The 20,355-nt window shown below is 36.1% G+C and overlaps 1 protein-coding gene across 1 annotated transcript in view; it reads right to left on the bottom strand.

Annotated features, from left to right (window-relative positions):
• Positions 1–20,355, bottom strand: part of il1rapl2 (interleukin 1 receptor accessory protein-like 2) — a 753,881-nt gene that overhangs the window by 26,046 nt on the left and 707,480 nt on the right. The window contains exon 7 of the mRNA XM_056471803.1: positions 6,756–6,901. Within this exon, the coding sequence (XP_056327778.1) occupies positions 6,756–6,901 (146 nt within the window). The remainder of the gene's footprint in view (positions 1–6,755; positions 6,902–20,355) is intronic.

Below are 20,355 nucleotides of genomic sequence, written 5' to 3' on the forward strand. Positions count from 1 at the left end.
AAATACTTTGGCACAACAAATATTGGGTTTATTCTACAACGTATAACAGTAACCACACAATACTGGTCAAATGGTTGGCCTGATTAAAATGTATAAATAGTTTTGATGTGTCTTACAACAAGGCAGCAGTTATTTGATCAAAAATATAGTGTATAAAGAAATTCAATTTTAAATAAGGGTTTCTGTTCGAATGCTTAATTTCAGTAGTAATTATTACAGACTTTAATGTCACACAGTCATTCAGATTATTATAAATATATAATTCTTTTTTTTTTTTTTTTTACCTCAGGAGCTGAGCCCTCCTAAAATGAAAATCCTACAATCGCCCCTGGTTATGCACATACACCCCGCGCAGCGAGGAGGCGTGGCCAGAGGCACTGTAATGTTATAACAGAAATGCTTCCTTGTGATCTGGAGCTGATCTGCGAATTACAGCACATTATGTTAGCTGACAAATCAGAGCCTCTTGAGGACGGGTCTTCAGAGGAACTAGGAAATATGACAGTCTTTTTCATGTTAGCTGAGTAGCTGTGTAATCAAAGTAGGATATATAAAAAAATAACATGATTTTCTACAAATGACGCATGAGCACACATTGCTTTGCTTCTTATAAACACAACCAAGCCTTAAAATACACTCTGGACCACCCCTTTAATCTTTCGTGGCATAGATTCAACAATTTTTACTGGAAATATTTCTTAGAGATTTTGGTTCATATTGACATGATAGCATCACGTAGTTGCTCCAGATTTTTCGGCTGCATAACACTAGTCCTAATTTGAATCTGCCACTATGGTGACACAGTTGTTTGTAGCTTCGCCTTCTTTTGAAAAGACAGCTGGATCTCATTTAAAAAATAAAACAATAATAATAAAATTATTTGTGGGGTATTTTGAGCTGAAACTTCATACACACTCTAGGAACATCAGAGACTTATTTTACATCATAAAACGGGCATAATAGGTCCTCTTTAAATGCAATCTTGGCAATAACACTTTAGTGAACGTGTTTATTTATTTAATAATCATTCCAATGTATAATCAATCCTAAATATGGACCATTTTGTAATCATGGGATGTAGAGGGATGTAAACAAAAACAATGGTCTCAAAGTATTTCCTGTTTTACATTTTTCATTTCTATAGCTTCTGAGAATCCAAAAATATTTATTAATAATGTTATGATAGCTGTTTAAACATTAAGTTATGATTGAATTGCCTCTTGTTAGTCTATAAATATACGTCTTACAGCAAAGATTGGGAAACCTAATGATGTGACTGTACAAAGTTTTTCAAAGTCTGACCATTTGCTTCCACATTCGAAGTGGCAGTCCTTCTCTGTTGACATAAATTTGTCGTGTAACCATGCCCCTCTTACCATTAGTTTCCTATGAGGGAATGATGTGCAAAATGAAAGCCCGACCTCCTTAAGTTGAAAGTACATCAACATAGTGAAATAAAAGTCTCAGCAGTCTCGCTTAACATCGACTTTAAGTTTAGAAACAACTTGAGTCTTCCGCTCCCTTGCCTCACAGTGCCTTGGTCCAAATTCCTGCTTTCCTCTATTACATCATCTACACACCCACACACACACACACACACGTCTGGCGAGAGAGAACAAAGTCAATAGTTGCGAAACTCAGTTAGTAAGGCTCCTGTCAAGGTTATTTCATTCACTTAAACATCGGATGACATGATTAGCTTCTCTTTAATATAGATGATGGCAGTGTAGGCTATTTTTCGATTAGTCTACCCTGTTAGCAACAATAATGTTACCTGCTTGATGAATAACATTGTCTGAAAAGGAAACAACTGCTATTGCAGCACAAGCACAACAGCTTGAATTTTAGCATTATCATTTGTTCCCTCTTCAACAATTACCCTTAAGAAATTTTATGATCATTGTCCTTCCCAACTGTTAGATGAAATTTACAGGCTTGATTGGTAGACTGGCCTGGCCTGGAAGCTGGAAAGAGTGCAGCATAGAATTAAAGTGGCCATGCTAGCTTCCTATATTTCTGTCACTGCCTCCTAAAACATAACTCACTTAGTCCCTTATTTATCAGGGGTTGTCACAGTGAAATGAACTGCCAATTACTCTGGCATATGTTTTATGTGGCAGATGCCCTTCCAGTCGCAACCCAGCACTGGCATACACTCTTTCATTCACTTATACTATCATACATTACAGCTAATTTAGTTTTTATTGAGGAAACTGGAGAACTCAGACGAAACCCACTTGAACATGAGAACATGCAAACTCCACACAGAAATGCCACCTGGCCTGGTCAGGACTTGAACCAGCGACCTTCTTGATTGTTTGATGCTGTGTTTTTTGTATTTTTTTGTATATATATATTTTTGTTTTGGCTCCTTAACATAACATAACATAACATTTGACTCTTCACCATAACTTTTCAATCCAGATGGATGGAGCAACCATCACTGCATCCAAAATGGTAAAAAGCCTTGGAGTTACGATTGATGATCAACTGAACTTCTCTGACCACATTTCTAGAACTGCCCGATCTTGCAGATTCGCACTCTACAACATCAGAAAGGTCCGACCCTTCCTATCTGAACATACAGCTCAACTCATTGTTCAAGCTCTTGTCCTCTCCAAACTGGACTATTGCAACTCTCTGCTAGCCGGGCTACCAGCTAGTTCTATCAAACCTCTTCAGCTGCTTCAGAACGCAGCAGCACGAGTGGTCTTTGATGAACCCAAAAGAGCACATGTCACTCCGCTACTCACCCGTTTGCACTGGCTTCCAGTTGCTGCCCGCATCAAATTCAAAGCTCTGATGTTTGCTTACAAAGTGACCTCTAGCTGTGCTCCTTCGTATCTGCTCTCACTTCTGCAGATATATGTGCCCTCCAGAAACTTGCGTTCTGTGAATGAACGTCGCCTCGTTGTTCCATCCCAAAGAGGGAAGAAATCACTTTCCCGAACTCTCACATTCAATCTGCCCAGTTGGTGGAATGAACTCCCTAACTACATCAGAACAGCCGAGTCACTTGCTGTCTTCAAGAAACGACTAAAAACGCAACTGTTTAGTCTCCACTTTTCCTCCTAATCTGCAATTGCCTCTCTGGCTATACCACTAACTGAGCCCTCTTTCTCTCTCTCTCTCTCTCTCTCTCTCTCTCTCTAAAAAAAAAAAAAAAAAAAAAAAAAAAAAAAAAAAATTTCTACTAATGTTTTGCTTCTTAGACTTTTACACGCCTGAAACTTGTCTATAGCGCTTGTTCACTGCTGCTCTTATAGTTGTGTAAATTGCTTCCTTGTCCTCATTTGTAAGTCGCTTTGGATAAAAGCGTCTGCTAAATGACTAAATGCAAATGTTAACAGCTTTGTGCTAACAATTACATAATTATCCAACACAGGCTCATTGGGAAAATGTGCCCAGGTATACAATTTGGAGAACCAGCAAGTAGATGCCTCGGGTGTACGTAATAGCTGCATTTTGTGTAATGTGTATTTATATAGTGCATTTATTGGCCATACACCCAAAGCGCTTCACAGTCATGAGGGAGTCTCTCCACATCACCACCAGTGTGCAGCATGACAATGGTGCCAGTGCGCTCACCATACACCAGCTATTGGTGGAGTGGAGAGACAGTGATAGAGCCAATTCAGGTTATGAGACATGCCATGGGATTTTTAATGACCACAGAGAGCCAGGACCTCAGTTTAACATCTCATCCAAAAAATGGCGCTCACTGACAGTATAGTGTCCCCTTCACTATACTGGGACATTAGGACACAGATCACAGGTTGAGCTCCCCCTGCTGGCCTCACTAACACCACTTCCAACAGCAACCTAGTTTCCCATGTGGTCTAGTATTCAGGTATTAACCAAGCTCAGCTGCTTAGCTTCAGTGAGTAACTGGTCTTGGGCTGCAGGTTGACATGGCTGTTGCATTTTGTGTGTAAAATGAATGCTACACTGCAGTACTGCTCATTGCTTACCTCCATATGGACAGCTTTTTCAGTGTAACTGACTTGATTAGTATCTCACTTCGAATGGTGCCAGACTTGGAAGGCAGAGTAAGGGGGGCAGGGTTAGAGTCTGGTGAAGAACGGTTCTAAACCAGGTAAAATAAAACCCAAAACAAAGAGAAGTGTGATGCTGTGGTAAAAGCATGCGACTGCGATGGCTTTTCTCTTCCAGTTTGTTTTTGAAAACACTATCAGTTGGGTTGCCTGTACCCACAGTAATGTATTCGAGATTGTCAAAAATGTACACAGTAACCTCTAGTGGATTTGTAAAAAACAAAAACTTCAAGAAAGCGTAGTCCAGTTTACATACAAACTGTCAGCTTTAATTTGAGGGCATTTACATCCAAATCAGGTGAAAACTGCAGGAATTACAACAGTTTGCATATGTGCCTCCCACTTGTTAAGAGCCCAAAAGTAATTGGACAATTGGCTTTCAAGCTGTTCCATGGTCAGGCATGTTATTCCCTCAGTATTCCAATTAAAATGAGCAGATAAAAGAAATAATTTCAAGTGTGCTATTTGAAAAATTTGGAATCTGTTACTGTCAACTCTCAAGATGAGATCCAAAGAGCTGTCACTATCAGTCAAGCAGGCCATCATTAGGCTGAAAAAACAAACAAACAAACAAACAAACAAACAAACAAACAAACAAACAAACAACCAACCAACCAAACAAACAAACAAACAAACAAACAAACAAACAAACAAACAATTAAAAACATCAGAGAGAAAACATGAGGCATTGCCAAAACAACTGCTTCGAGCATTCTTAAAAAGAAGAAACACACCACTGAGCTCAGCAACACCAAACAACCCGGAAGACCGCAGACAACAACGGTGGTAGATGACCAAAGAATTCTTTCCCTGGTCAAAAAACACCCTTCACAACAGTTGGCCAGATCAAGAACACTCTTCAGGAGGTGTTTGTGTGTCAGAGTCAACAATCAAGAGAAGACTACACCAGAGGGAATACAGAGGGTTCACCACAAGATGTAAACCATTGGTAAGCCTCAAAAACAGGAAGGCCAGATTAGAGTTCTAAAAAAAGCCCTCACAGTGATGGAACAACATTCTATGGACAGATGAGATCAAGATCAACTTGTTCCAGAGTGATGGGAAGAGAAGAGTATGAAGAAGGAAAGGAACTGCTCAGGATTCTAAGCAGTGAAGCATGGTGGTTTTAGTGACATGGCGTGGGCATGTATGGATGTCAATGGAACTGGTTCTCTTGTATTAATTGATGATGTGACTGCTGACAAAAGCAGCGGGATGAATTCTGGAGTGTTTCAGGAAATATTTTCTGCTCATATTAGGCCAAATGCTTCAGAACTTATTGGACGGTGCTTCACAGTACAGATGGAGAATGACCCAAAGCATACTGCAAAAGCAACCAAAATGTTTCTGAAGGGAAAGAAGTGGAATGTTATGCAATGGCCAAGTCAATCACCTGATCTGAATCTGATTGAACTTGCATTTCACTTGCTGAGGACAAAATTGCCCCAAGAACAAGCAGGAACTAAAGACAGGTGCTGTAGAGGCCAGGAAGAGCACCACCAGGAAAGAAACCCAGGCTCTGGTAATGTCTATGCGTTTTAGACTTCAGGCTATAATTGACTGCAAAGGATTTGCAACCAAGTATTAAAAAGTGAAAGTTTGATTTATGATTAGTGTTCTGTCCAATTACTTTTGGAACCTTAACAAGTGGGAGGCACATAAGCAAACTGTTGTAGTTCCTACAGCGTTCACCTGATTTGGATGTAAATACCATCAAATTAAATCTGACAGTCTGCAGTTAAAGCACATCATGTTCGTTTCATTTCAAATCCATTGTGTTGGTGTATAGAGCCAAAAATCTTACAATTGTGTCGATGCCCATATATTTATGAACCTAACTGTAATTCCAATGAGCCTGGATAGCAATTGTCACGGACACATGTTCTGGAACTCTGCCTTCTTTGATATGTGATTTTTTCCTTCAGATTTGTTTCCACAGGGGTCAGGCAGGAGAGCAACATCCAAAACAACAACGCTAGCCACATGAATTCACTAGAAGTGGAGTAGCAGAGCTGCACCTCTGCACCTGAACGATCTCTCACAGAGAAATATTACAGATTTAGAGGGGGGCACACACCGGATGAGAAGCCCACCTCATTGCACCACATCTTTTCTATGAGTTTACACACATCGGCAGCACCATTTGTTGTCTGTACATGGCAAATAGAAGAACAATATAATGATGCGAGGTGTCACAGTGGCACTTCTTGTGCGACAGCCTCGGAAAGACAGATGTTTATGGAAGTGTTTTTCTCTCCAACGACTATTGTTATAACACATTTACAACCCCACCTATTGCAGTGTGAGGGTGTTGGAGTAAATACTACCTTTTACCCTCAAAAATAGAACCAAAAAAAAGTTTGTTTGAAGTACATCGGCCCTTTACTCAGAGAGCATGTCCAATTAATTAGTGCTTTGATATTTTTAGGAAGAAGCAGAGTCACACAGGAGAAGAACAAAGGATTATACATAGAAACAAATCTACACTTTTTAGCTCAGCTCAAATAATCGATGGCCAGTAACCATTGGGAAAAACCATTGGGTTAAAAATGTAATTTAACCAAAATAACCCATTTCCACTAATTTATAGTTTTAATAGTTTAATAGTTTATTAATAGTTTATTAATAGATTAATAGTTTACATTTCTACTAATTTTAAATTTAAACAATCCAGCACATAGTTTAAAGTGTATGATTTACCTTTTTTCTGCAGGATGGCACTTCCGCTGCCACGGCCGATGTGGTTTTCTACATTACAGGTATAGTTTCCCATGTCAGTATCCTCAACTGCATCAAAGATGAGAGACAGCTCCACTTCCTTCTCCCCCAGAAACTCTCGCACCACCCTGCACAACACAAACAATGCACATGTTCAGATTAGCACACTCACACACTATACAATCTATTTTTGCCGAATGTAGAATATATAGTGCTCAACTTAAACCACATTTTGAAAATGAATATTTGTATCCATTTCTCAGTGAATAAAGGTCATATATTTTGGTGCATTTGAACAAAACTAATTCAGTAAATAGATATATTTATCAAAATAATATTTTAGTCACAGAACAGCTTTAGAAATGGAAAGATAATACATTTAAATTCATGAGAAATATTGGAAAAAAAAAACCAAAACAAAATAAAATTCAACAAAATGTTATACATTTTTTTTTTCTCTTGAATGTTGCTCTTTTTTTAATGATTTAATATTTTTCCCTAACATATAAATACTAATTTAGGACAATTATCATATGTTATTTTGCTTGATTATCTCTAGATTGGGCATCAGTAGTGACTAAACGGTTGACTTCTGGAGGAAACCCACCCCAACATGGGGAGAACATTCAAACTCCACACAGAAAGGCCAACTGGCCTAGCCGGGACACGAACCAGCGAACAGGCGACAATGCAAAACACTGAGCCACCGTGCCACCTATGACTGGAGAAACCATGCTAAAAATTCTGATTGGAAATCACAGGAATAAATTACTGTTAGCTTTATTTTGTAGCAATTCAATGCAGCCATTAAAAAAAGTCTTACATTATCAAATGTCCCCACAAGTATAGCAATACCAGTACATTTTGTGGGGAAATTATTTAGTCTCCAAAAGGAAAAAAGCTCATATATATCACTCATAATTAAGTATCTTGAAAATATAATAATGCAGATTGTTTCCTTTGAGGGTCGGGTTTAGGGGATATAAAATCTAGTATGTACAATATGCACTCACCGGCCACTTTATTACTTTATTACACTTTATAACCTTATTCCTAGTACCGGGTTGGACCCCCTTTTGCCTTCAGAACTGCTATAATCCTTCTTGGCATAGATTCAACAAGGTACTGGAAATATTTCTTAGAGATTTTGGTTCATATTGACATGATAGCATCATGCAGTTGCTGCAGATTTGTCGGATTTGCCATCCCATTCCACCACATCCCAAAAGTGCTGTATTGGATTGAGTTTGGTGACCTTTGAGGCCATTTGAGTACAGTGAACTCATTGTTATGTTCAAGAAACCAGTCTGAGATGATTCAAGCTTTATGACATGGTGCGTTATCCTGCTGGAAGTTGCCATCAGAAGATGGGTACACTGTGGTCATAAAGGGATGGACATGGTCAGCAACAATACTCAGGAAGGCTGTGGCATTGACACGAAGCTCTGATTAGAAATTTGCGTTAACGAGCAGTTGAACAGGTGTACCTGATAAAGGGGCTGGTAAGTGTAATTACAATTACGTCAATGGGAAGTGCCCATAAATATATCTGTACAAGTGTGTGTTAAGGTTATTTTTTGTGTGTGTATATATAGGTTTATTCACACACACACACAAATTTCCTTAATATATAAAATACCACAGATGGTAAACTACATTGCCAGAACAGAGCATGCTGTGCGGAATACTATATCCCACAATGTTCTATCATCGACCTTCCATTTCCAGTGTGACAAACGAACCAGAACATCAGCAGTAATTTGCTACATCTCCTTCTTGACTCATTATTTGATTAGACAGCCAAGAGTTGCAATATTATTACTCAGAATTGGCTTGAGAATACGACTCAGGGAATACAATGTCACTCTGATCTTAAAGTCAGTGAATCTTCATCTAATGTTAATTCAGATTCAAACAAGGAGACATAAAATATCTTTACAAAACAGACTAAACAAATATGGCCTTCATGAGGAAGTCTTGTGTCTGCTGCTCACTTTCATATTTCACTCAGAATATATTCATACTTTTATCTCTTTCGAGACACTTCCCCACAATATTTTTAAAGGTTTTTTGAATAGCTCTTTTTCTTGGATCTTGCTGTCACATTAAGACTCTCCTCCATTTGAACATACTGTATGTGGAACTCAGTCAAAACAACGCTGGCACTACAGAGACTCTCACTACTCAAAATAGATTCTTTTGTGCTCCAGGAAGCAAAGAGAGGGTTTTGATTTTGGAAGAATTATTAGATTTTTGGAAGAGATTTGAGGATGATGGCTCAATAAATGTTCATTTTCTGGTGAACTGTCATTTTAAAAGATAAAAAAGTACATCTACTGTATGCTACAAATGGGAGATGTCAAGTAAACTAAATCAAACATGAAGAAAAAACAACAATCATCCATGCTGTATATTTAACCCTCTACTGCATGGTGTTCCCATATGGCAACATGATACAATGTTCATTTCCCTGCCACTATTTCTTTAAGATCAACATTAACATTTTTTGTTGGAAAGAGAAGACCTTAGTGTAGCCAATGATGAGCTTTAGTTAAGTCACATGACCTGCAGTGTTTTTCTATAGCGCGATTTCTGACAGACCGGTGTTTATTGTGAGTAGCTGCTAAATGCAAATGTAAACGTCAATAAAAACAAAGGCACAAATTATGTCAGATCCCCCCAAAATTCTGAAACATCACCTCCAGTAAGTTATGATGACATATTCACAACTCAATTTTTTTTTTGATCAAATTAGTTTTTTGTAAATCGATCAAATTTGTGTGTTGCCAAATAGCAACACTGTGCAACAGTGGAACCTGCAATATTGCAATGGCTAGCTAGCTTGCAAGGTCAGCAGTGAACTTTTAAGTTGTATCAATAACAACATGAATGCTAGTAATATAATGTTGATTAGTTGTATGTTAATGCCATTTGCACTTTGGATAAAATTAGTTTTAATGGCAGTACTACTTTTGAATAGATATGAATACAGGGAACAGTGTATTAGCGAGCACCACTATGTTTTATAGTAAGTGAAAGGAGAAAAGGACAGAACTCGCTCTTCCTGCAGGTGAAAGTGAGGGTGAGATGGGTTTTAGTGACCATGAAAATGATGCAGACTGGACATTTGATAGAGACAGTTCAGGTTAGTTAACTCAGAGGCAGATAAGACAGGTGTAGTACAGCATATGGTATAATATATTAACATTGTTAGCTAGTAGCTACATTATTCTGATGCATCTGAATATACTAGACTTGTTATTTATTATTCTGTGTGGAGTTTGCATGTTCTCCCTGCGTTCATGTTTCCTCCGGGTGCTCCGGTTTCGCCCACAGTCCAAAGACAAGCAGTACAGGTGAATTGGATAGGCTAAATTGCCCGTTGTGCATGTGTGTGAATGAGTGTGTATGGATGTTTCCCAGAGATGGGTTGTGGCTGGAAGGGCATCCGCTGCATAAAAATGTGCTGGATAAGTTGGCGGTTCATTCTGCTGTGGCGACCCCTGATTAATAAAGGGCCAAAGCCGAAATGAAAATAAATGAATGAATGGATGTATATTGGATACATGATGATACAATATTAGATTTGTTTTTAATAATATTCAACAAAAAAGAATGGAATAAATGAAATCTGTTGGAATATGAGTTGAAAAGCATGTATAAGGTGTTATTTATAAGTTCCGTGTTAAATCTTATAATACTGCAACTCCAATTAAATCATTTCAAACAACAAAATTATTAATTATAAAGAAAGTTTTAAATTTGAAATTTCTAAGTAAGATCCACTGTTGGACATTGTTGCCATATGGCAACACATCATAAAGTACCTTAAAAAGCAAAATTTTTCAAATTTTTTTACAGCACTTCAAGTTATGCCATTTTAAGAAAAGAAACACAGACAAATATTTTTTTTTTTAGATTTATCATAATGAGGGTTAAGTATGAACACACTCATTATTTAATGATACAACTTAATAAAATTAATTAATTAGTTTCTCAGATTTAATAAACTACAATGGAAATTATACAAGTATGTAGTACAAGACATACACAAAAAGAAATTAAGATAACATTAAGCAATTTGGTAAACAAAGACAAACATCGTACAACACAGTAACATAATTAGACAATTATAAAACATAACAAAATAACACTGCCAAAATAATACACCTGAAAACAAATAATCGATATAAAAGACCAAAAACTGTCCATTACATATGCACAAGATGCAATAAATATCATGTATCTGATTTTTATATAACACATTAACATATTTATACACATAGCTAGGCCTGCATATAAAATTTATTGGTGTTGTCAAATGAATTATCTATGTGTTCAAAAAAAGCTTGAACACATAGATGTATTGAATGAATGTCTGTTTCTCAATTCCGAGAACACAGAGAACAGTGTTTTTGTGGAGACTGGTCTTGCCAAGTCACCTCAGAAGAGCGAACTCGGGAGACCGCGAGAACAGAGAACGCCTCCTCTGATAAATGAGATGCTGCGTTCTTCCTGATGGTCACATGACCTTCATGCGTTTTTAATAGAAAATAATTTAAACATTACAGCATTCATGCAGTGATTTTTTGTTTTCCCCCTTTTCACAATATTTACTATGCATAGAGACCTTACAAATATACATTGCACAGCACAAATAAAACAGTTTTTTATAAGAATTTCAGCAAATAAACACCCTTAATGTGTTTATGCCTTTATCAAGATTTTCATGGTAATGTTTACTTTTACCCTCTCATTTAGGGAAACTCCTGAGATAAATAAGTTATATATCTCTGAACTTTAATAATAAATCTGTATAAAATGCTGCGCTTCCGACCACCTTTATTCAGTCGCTATGACTTCTGGGACTTCTCGAATGAGTTTTGCACACAAGTATGCATCCACGCATTCTTGATATCAAGAACAAGTCTTAAAGTTTGGGAATTGAACTTTGGCAGTTGATGATGACGTTACACAAGGACGCAAGAATGCTGAAGAACGTATATTGAAAAACAGCCTATGTTTATTACATGTCACCTTTTCTTTTGTTTTCAGTCAGTTTCTCTCCTACCTTAATGAGCAAAAACTTTTGGAAGACTACAAGAGCTTTTCTGAATTTCTTATTTTGGCTGATTAATACAATAGGTATGCCGAAGTGTGCTAAAGGACTTTTAATTTGTCAGTAACCTGGGTTAAGCACTTCCAGTGAACTGTATGTCATTGCAAAATCGGCGCGTTTAAGGTCTGCGTTTTTTAAAAATTAGCGATCTCTACTGGCTGAGTGATATAAAATGGGTCTCAGATTGTACAAGAAACAATGTATTAAATTACATTTTTCCCCGACATATCTTTAAAATATGAACATTTATTTTACCCCAGTATATTCAATGGAGCTTCTGCGCTAAACTGCTAATTCTGACAGGCACATGACGTCACGACCTAAATCTAACCTAATATTAGCGTCTTATGACGTTTTGTGCCTCCTGGGCAGCTATTTTTACACACTGTTGTCACACAACTGTGTTTAAATACCACACAAAAGCGATTTTTATAAAAGTGCAATAGGTCCACTTTAATGAACTTTGGTTCTGTTAGTTAATTGGTCAAGTCCATCCTTCTGTTTTCAGTCCTGAATTCTGATAACATACACTGACAACTCATATACTGATAATTTATACTCAAATATCAGTATACTTTTATATAAGTGAAGGCGTGAAGAAGGATTGGCTCTATTCTTTGAAATGTCATCCTTTCAAAACATAATAAAAGTTACAATAACTACAAGAAGCTAATGATGCTTTAAAGCTCCCCTAGAACATTATAGGAGTATCACAACTTTCCTGATGAATTCTTTATATGTGAAACATGAAAAAGCTCCACTATAAATAAGGATCCAGCACCTCTATCCTGAAATAAAAGAATACTTCATAAAGATCAAAAAGGCATCATCAAAGGAAGATCAACATATATAACAGCGGATGATGGCTCAAACAGCTCTTCAAAACAGATGAAATACCTCTTGATAAAGCCCTCAGAGGAATTATCATACAGATTACTCAAACAAGGCTGCATAATATAGCAGATGGCCTAGCTTGATCACTCAGGAATGGACATATTGTGGTTGTTTGCACTGTCCTGTTTCATCTATGCCACCTAGCAAACCTTTTAGATTTGACTTTGTCTTTATGCAGCCATTTTGGTTCCCTCAGTGTTGGTGGCACACAATTGCAGGGGGACAGAAATGTATTGTCATGAAACTGTTACTAAATTTTAATACTTAAAGTAATAACTTACTTTTCATTAAACTTTTGTCCCTTGGCAACAGATTAATAGCAAACTAATTAAAAACATATAGGGGTTGGACAGCGGACATGCCCATGTGCTATCAGTAGCCAAACCGAGTGTGATCAGCAGTGACTCTTTTTTAGACTTTTAAAATCTTTTTTTCATTCAATAATTAGATTAACCTTTAAAATATAAGTTAGATTTTTTACAGTATAGGTGAGAATGTCACAGTGTGAAGCCTGTGTTAGACTGATCATTCATCCAGTACATTTTTCTGCCTTCAGCCTGAGACGCTGAATCTACAGCGCCTCCTGACCTTACAGAGGACGAGCTGCTGTGAGAATGATTGGATGGAAGCGTGTGTGTCGAGTGACCTCCCAGCTGTCAGGAAGAAGCTGCTCTTGTGTCTTTTAGCATGAGCTGGATAGATCTTTAGTCATCTTAACAAAGCATAGCTCATTCAAAACTTAAAAAGAAAAAAAACTGGACTAACCACACATGCTCTGCTCTGTTAAGCCATGGTCACACTGTACCTATTACCCGATTGCGGCAGACTGGAAACTCAAGCTCATGTAACAAGTTTAGCATGTTTCTACTTTCAAAAGATACAATATTGCATCACGTGAATATGTGTCAGATCAATAGGATATCAAAACGTGAGACTTCATTTGAAAGGTTCTGTAAGTATTTGACTCTTCTAAAGAATAAAAAAAACTATAATATGTTTGCAGATATTTAAGAAACATGCTATGTGAATGTTCCTGTTTATCTGAAAAACAATACTGAAGTCAAATATTCTGCTTTGAAAATTTGTATTACATACAGAAACGTTTGTCTTTGTTTTGGTCATTTATCCCGCCCAATGCAAGTTTGGTGAATTAAATTTCAGCTGCTCAGGTTGCCTTTGTGGAAAACAGAGTATTTCATTCATTCAATAAGGAAGGCTCTCAAAGTGTGCGTCAGCAATCATTAACCCTCTGGGGTCTACGGTAATTTTGGGGCCCCTAAGATGTTTTTACATGCCATTTGTTCTAATTTCAGCTACTTATTACACAGTATTGGCCAACATGTATTTTATTTGTATTCAGCGCAAACTGTGCTACAATAACATGTGACAATTATTGTTGTACATGCTTGTTTTTTTTATTTTTTTTATGTTATGCGTGGTGAGTAAGTTTTGGAGAAAAAAATGTAGCTGAAATAAAGTCCAAACACACACACTGGATGTGTCTGAACAAGACTTTTGAGTAACCAGTCTTGTAGGCTAGAGTGTTTACTTCACAACTATGTAAAAAATTATTTTGTTCTCTCATTCAAAGAAAGCATTACAAAGATTCAAAGATTTGTTTTATGTGATCTCAGCTGCATGAGTGACAATGGTCATGAATAATAAGAAACTGACGCGTTTCTAAAAGACAGTTTTGCGGAGAGAGAAAAAAAAGAATGCCTTCACCATTTGTTTTCCTTATTTCGCAAAAGCACACACTTTTGTTGTTATTGTGAGTGTGCACAAGAAAAAGTAGACACCTAACAGATTTGGTTGATGTAGTGCTCTTATCTGTACGATCAAAACTGAAAGTGTCATATAAGTTCTATTCAGCGTTATCAGGACAAGACGCCTCAAACTGTGTATACATGGTCTTTAACCCCTGAGGGTTAATTAGCTAATATTATAATTATTACGAACGTAAACATTAGTTGAGCAGGTTACATTGCAACCCCAACACAATCTCATGGCAATTCATAACTTTTTGATTTAGTGGCTAATTCGTATAAATTCGTACAATCTAATTCGTACAATTTAGTACTATCCCCCAATGACGGTTGGGTTTAGGGGTGGGGTTAGGTGCCAAGGCACCTTTTTAAAATCGTACAATTTCGTACAACTGAACTCGTACGAATTCGTACGATATAGCCACTAATCTGACAAAACGTCAAATACTTACGTTTTCTCGTGAGATCAAGCTGGCAACCCTGTGTCCTAACAACACGCTACGTGATCAGATACATAGTATTTAGCAATTTGGCTGTTTGCACCAGACGAAACATGGTAGAAATTTAAATACAGCAATTCAGAAGCATAGAATAGTGCACTTACTGCACTCTAACGAAATGGTAATGCTAAACTAATTAATGCATATGAAACCTCTTTAATATTATTAAATGTACATAGTGAATCACTGATATGTGTTGCCTTGCACTAAGTCACAGCTTTAAAGTTCAATTTCAAATGGTATAATTTATTTTCAAGATCTGAGGTGAACTATCTGCTGCTGCTGCTTTCAGTAGTATGGCAAAAAATGTGATGTAAAATGGCATTCAAACTCACATTATTAGAATTTAACACTGAATAAAGCACATGAGGTGTACCTAAGGGGATCATAGTCAGTTTATCCTGTTGTTCAACTACATTTCAGGTGTAGGTTAGGACAAAAACTCCTTTTAAGATTGGAAATATTTCTTCAATTGTTTGTTATTGCTTTTATTTAGAGCATGGTTTAAATCAGCCTTTAGGCTTGACAGGCAAACTTCTTTTGATGTTGTCAATCTGGCAACTTGCGTTTGCGTGTGTGTTTTGAACCAGGTGTGCAATACCTAGTTCAACCACTGGGTGTCAAACTTACATACTGCACCTTTAATCTGTGCAATTTAAAAAATGGAGCAACCATTCATTTTATCAGAGACACATCTTCTTGTTTAATTCTGCCCCTTTTCACAGCACTGTTTGACAGTTTTTCACATGCTCAAACACTAGAGTGATTACAGCATTATTTTATTCTGTGACCTTGGTATGGAAGATGAGCAGTGTTGCTATATAGACATACTTAAAACAACTTTCATTAAATGTCATTCTCTTATTTATGTCATTTTAAGTGTAAAGATGACATTGTTTGAGAAGTCTTTGTTATCACAACTTTACATAACCTGTCTTTTTCATGACAACTTGACATTTCCAAGGTAACATAACATAAATCTGTCATAAACATGATTGTCAAGAGGTCATTATAATTGTGTATTGAATACCTTTTAAGACCTTGTTTAAGACTCTTTGCATCCATTTTATGACCTCATCACCACTTCTGGTTTCAACCAGTAACATCAGCAACATTTTCACTTGCAGTATATAAAAATACTGATGGCGAGAAGCTAATTCTAAACTAAAACTGTTTTTATATGCTGAATAAAAATGAGTACAGCAGCAGGTAATACAGTGTTTCACTGGTTACTGCAGTAAACAAAGCAGCATGATGTCAAATATAGCAGGATTTGTTGATTTCCTAAACTACACAGCATCCCAATATTCAAAGATTAAATTCAGACAAACTTTAGCATACTGATAAAGTACTTTTAGCATACATTATAGACTTTTAAATACTTTTTAAGGGCCTTAAATTTCATTAAATTGATTTTTTAAAAAAATACTTCTTAAGACCTCGCAGACATCCTGTAATATTTTTTTTCGGATGACTTTTTTTGTTTTGGTGGAACAAAATTAATGTGTCATTAAAACTGCTCATTATAAGCAATATTGTCAATATCCTATAGTTTTTTTTAACAGCGTCATTAGTATTTAATGACATTTAATGTCATTTTAATGACTTTAAAATATTAATGATGCTATTATATAATTCATGAAACAGTTATAATGACTCATTGAAGACTCATCTTGTTTACGACAGCTCTATGAAGATATGTTGTCTTGAAAATATCAAGTTGTCATGGCAAAGAACACATCCTAAACAGTCACCTTTGCATTTAAAATGAAATAACTGGGTCAGTGTTGGGGAAAGTTACTTTTGAATTAGTGCATTATAATATTGAGTTACTCCCTCAAAAACGTAACTAATTGTGCTACTTAGTAACTTTTTATGGAAAGTAATGTGTTGTATTACTTTTGAGTTCTTTTCCTTACCTGCCTGAGGTTTGATCTCTTTCAGAACTTGCAGGTGTTTTTTCATCTTTTTTATAGAGAAGCTCTGCATTTAATAGCCACTTATATAACCTACACCTTCATTTAAAAATGTAGGATAAAAATATATTTTGAGAACTTTCTGAGCCCAGAGCTATACATGATGTGTATACAGATTAATGAAAGCATGTAAAGTAATGTGTTTGCTACTTTTGAATGTTTTGTGTTATTTTAGTAAATTCACTGTCCATTGAGATAAAGATTGCAATAAAGCCTTAAAGTACTAACATGTAATCAGTTATATTAAGACAAAAACAGATTTAAACCTTTGAAATATTTATTACCAAAATGAACAGTAAGATGATAAAAAAATCCCCAAATCAATTTAAATCTTTGAGCTTTATACACTGAATAATTTTTTTCACGTGGCCTTAACAAATGTGTAAATCGTTTCCCAAAAGAGAAAAAATTGTAGTCGCTTCTACGGTAGCTATGTTTCCATCCACCTATTTTTATAAAAAAAAAGGTTGATGGAAACGCCAAGATGCGCATACATTTTGAAGATGCCCATAAAAAACATACACATAACTGAGTAGGACTTTTTATTCGATAAGAAAAGATGCGCATAAACTACGATGAAAACACTTTTACCGAACAAATTCCAGTATGTGCATTAAAAAAGTCAGGTGATTTTGTTATAAGAGATCATGTGATGATAAAAATGTGTGTGAATGGACAAACCAGCAGGCTGAGCACATTGTAAAACATCTTAAATGTTGTTTTGGTCATTCTAAAATGCCTTAACTGTTTCAGTATTATTATTACCTCCAGGACTGTCAAGAGCATCTGCGCTTTGCGTCTCACGCCTTCAAACATCACAACACGTTCATTTCATGTTGGCATCGTCTTCTGAGGCACAAGTAATTTATTAAATAAGGTAAAGATTCACACAGCTTCTCTTGCCGCAGCAAATTACATTTTTACTGTTGATATTTGGCGCTAGTTAATCAGGAAGTGACGATTTTGTTCTCCTTGACTCGTTGGATGGAAACGCTGCTTTATTGGCATCTAACGACAGTTCAAAATAACAAAAATCCAATGCAAAAATGTAAGTCTCTGGCCTGCCATTATTTTTGTTTCCGACTCTCTGTAGTGATGACAGACGATTTGTGAATGAATTGTTTGTTTTAACCGGATCTTCTAAGTGAACCGGTTGAACCAGTTTATTAAATTGAACTGAGTTGTTGTAAATACTTTATACTTAGTATTTGTATTTATTGTATTGTATTTATATGTCGTAAATACAGTAAATACTTAGTTACTTACTTTTTAACATACCCAATACCCCCTCTGACTCATAATACATCAGCATCATGAATTATTCAGTTACTAGAACCGTACACTGACTCATCTGCTGTGAAAAAAAAACAGACGATGATCAGTGCAAGTCAACTGTCTGTTCCCTCGCAGCACACGCTGTCATTGATGTGTGATTCAACCTAACTTAGGAAATTTTTATTCCGCAATAATTTTTTAAAAGTCATTTAAGCAAGGTAAAAAGTAACTCGCCTTACTTTTTTTCAAAAGTAATGCTCGTTACTTTAAAAAAGTGCTATTATCACGTAATGTGCATTACTTATAATGTGTTACCCTCAACACTGGTCATAAACATACATAAAATACATACATAGCAGTAAAAATATTTGAGATTTCATAGCCCCTCTAAGAAATCATAAGGTTTCATAGCCCCTTTAAGTAAAGTGTTACCAATATGATTTTTTAATACTCCACATTTGTTATTTACCATTAAAATCCTAGGAGAATCCCCTGTATTTCAATGACTAAATTGTTTGCATTTTCTTCTGAATTCCTCAATCTCATACTTTCCCAGCAGGATTCATTCGATTTTGTCCATCAGTCTGACAGGTCTGAAGGATCACTTTGGCTTTCTAGAGGGTATAGCAACACTGAACATGCATTAGATTTTGCAGACTTCAGCTCTACCATCACCCCATTCAAACTGTACAATCTGCTAAATGACAAGCCAAGGATATTCACCCACTCTACCTGCTGTACTTCCTTCCCCTAAGGATATCCATCGGTCAAGGTGAACAAACATTCATTTAACCTTTTAACCCATCAACACGGACACCCCACAGAGCTGCATATGCTCTCTAATCCTTTTCTCACCTCCATTCACCTTAAAACTCTGATAGAATTGGGAGAAAATGCGAGTGATTGCACAAATGTCAGATCTTACCATACCCTAGCTACTACTATGGACCCAGATCAGTCTCAAAAATAAAACTCATTCATCCACATTACAACTCACATTTGCAAAATCCAGTTTGTAAATTCAAAACACAATTCGAAACAAAATCAATTAAAAAATTCAAAACACAATTTGTGAATTCACAAGTAAAATATTATAAATATTTGCCTAAATGAATTAAATGTGTGCATTTATGAATTGTGTTTTGAATTTACGAATTGAATTTGCGCATTTATGAACTGTGTTTTGAATTTAAGAATTAGTTTTGCATATTTATGAATTGTGTTTTGAATTTACGAATTGGCTTTGCGTATTTATGAATTGTATTTTCAATTTATGAATTGAATTTGTGCATTTATGAATTGTGTTTTGAATTTACGAATTGGATTTGAATTTGTGAATCGTGTTTTCATTTTAAGAATTGGATTTGCACATTTATGAATTGCATTTGAATTTACAAATTGTTTTGAATTTACGAATTAGATTTGCGTATTTATGAATTGTGGTTTTAACTTAAAAATTTTGTTTTAAATTTATGAATTGGATTTGCGCATTTACAAATTTGTTTTCAAATTTACGATTTTTTTTTGAATTTATGAATTGGATTTGCGCATTTATGAATTGCGTTTTAATTTTACGAATTGGATTTGTGTATTTACAAATTGCGTTTAGAATTTACGAATTCATTCATTCATTTTCAGCTTAGTCCCATTATTAATCGGGGGTCGCCACAGAGGAATGAACCTCCAACTTATCCAGCACATGTTTTATGCAGCGGATGCCCTTCCAGCCGCAACCCAACACTGGGAAACACCCATACACTCTTGCACACACTCACATACACTATGGACAATTTAGCTTATTCAGTTTACCTGTACCGCACGTAATTGGACTGTGGGGGATATCGGAGCACCAGGAGGTAAACCCACGCAAACACAGGGAGAACATGAAAACTCCACACGGCAACTGACCCAGCTGGGGCTCATGTTTTACAACTCTGTATATTCATTGGTCACCATCATCTTGTTAATTAATAACGTCAAAAAACATTCATGTTTAAAGATGCCATAAAATAAAAATCTGGATATACCTAGGCATACATAATAATAGTTCAG

The sequence above is a fragment of the Danio aesculapii genome, chromosome 14 (assembly GCF_903798145.1).
Source record: "Danio aesculapii chromosome 14, fDanAes4.1, whole genome shotgun sequence".
Classification (NCBI taxonomy): domain Eukaryota; kingdom Metazoa; phylum Chordata; class Actinopteri; order Cypriniformes; family Danionidae; genus Danio; species Danio aesculapii.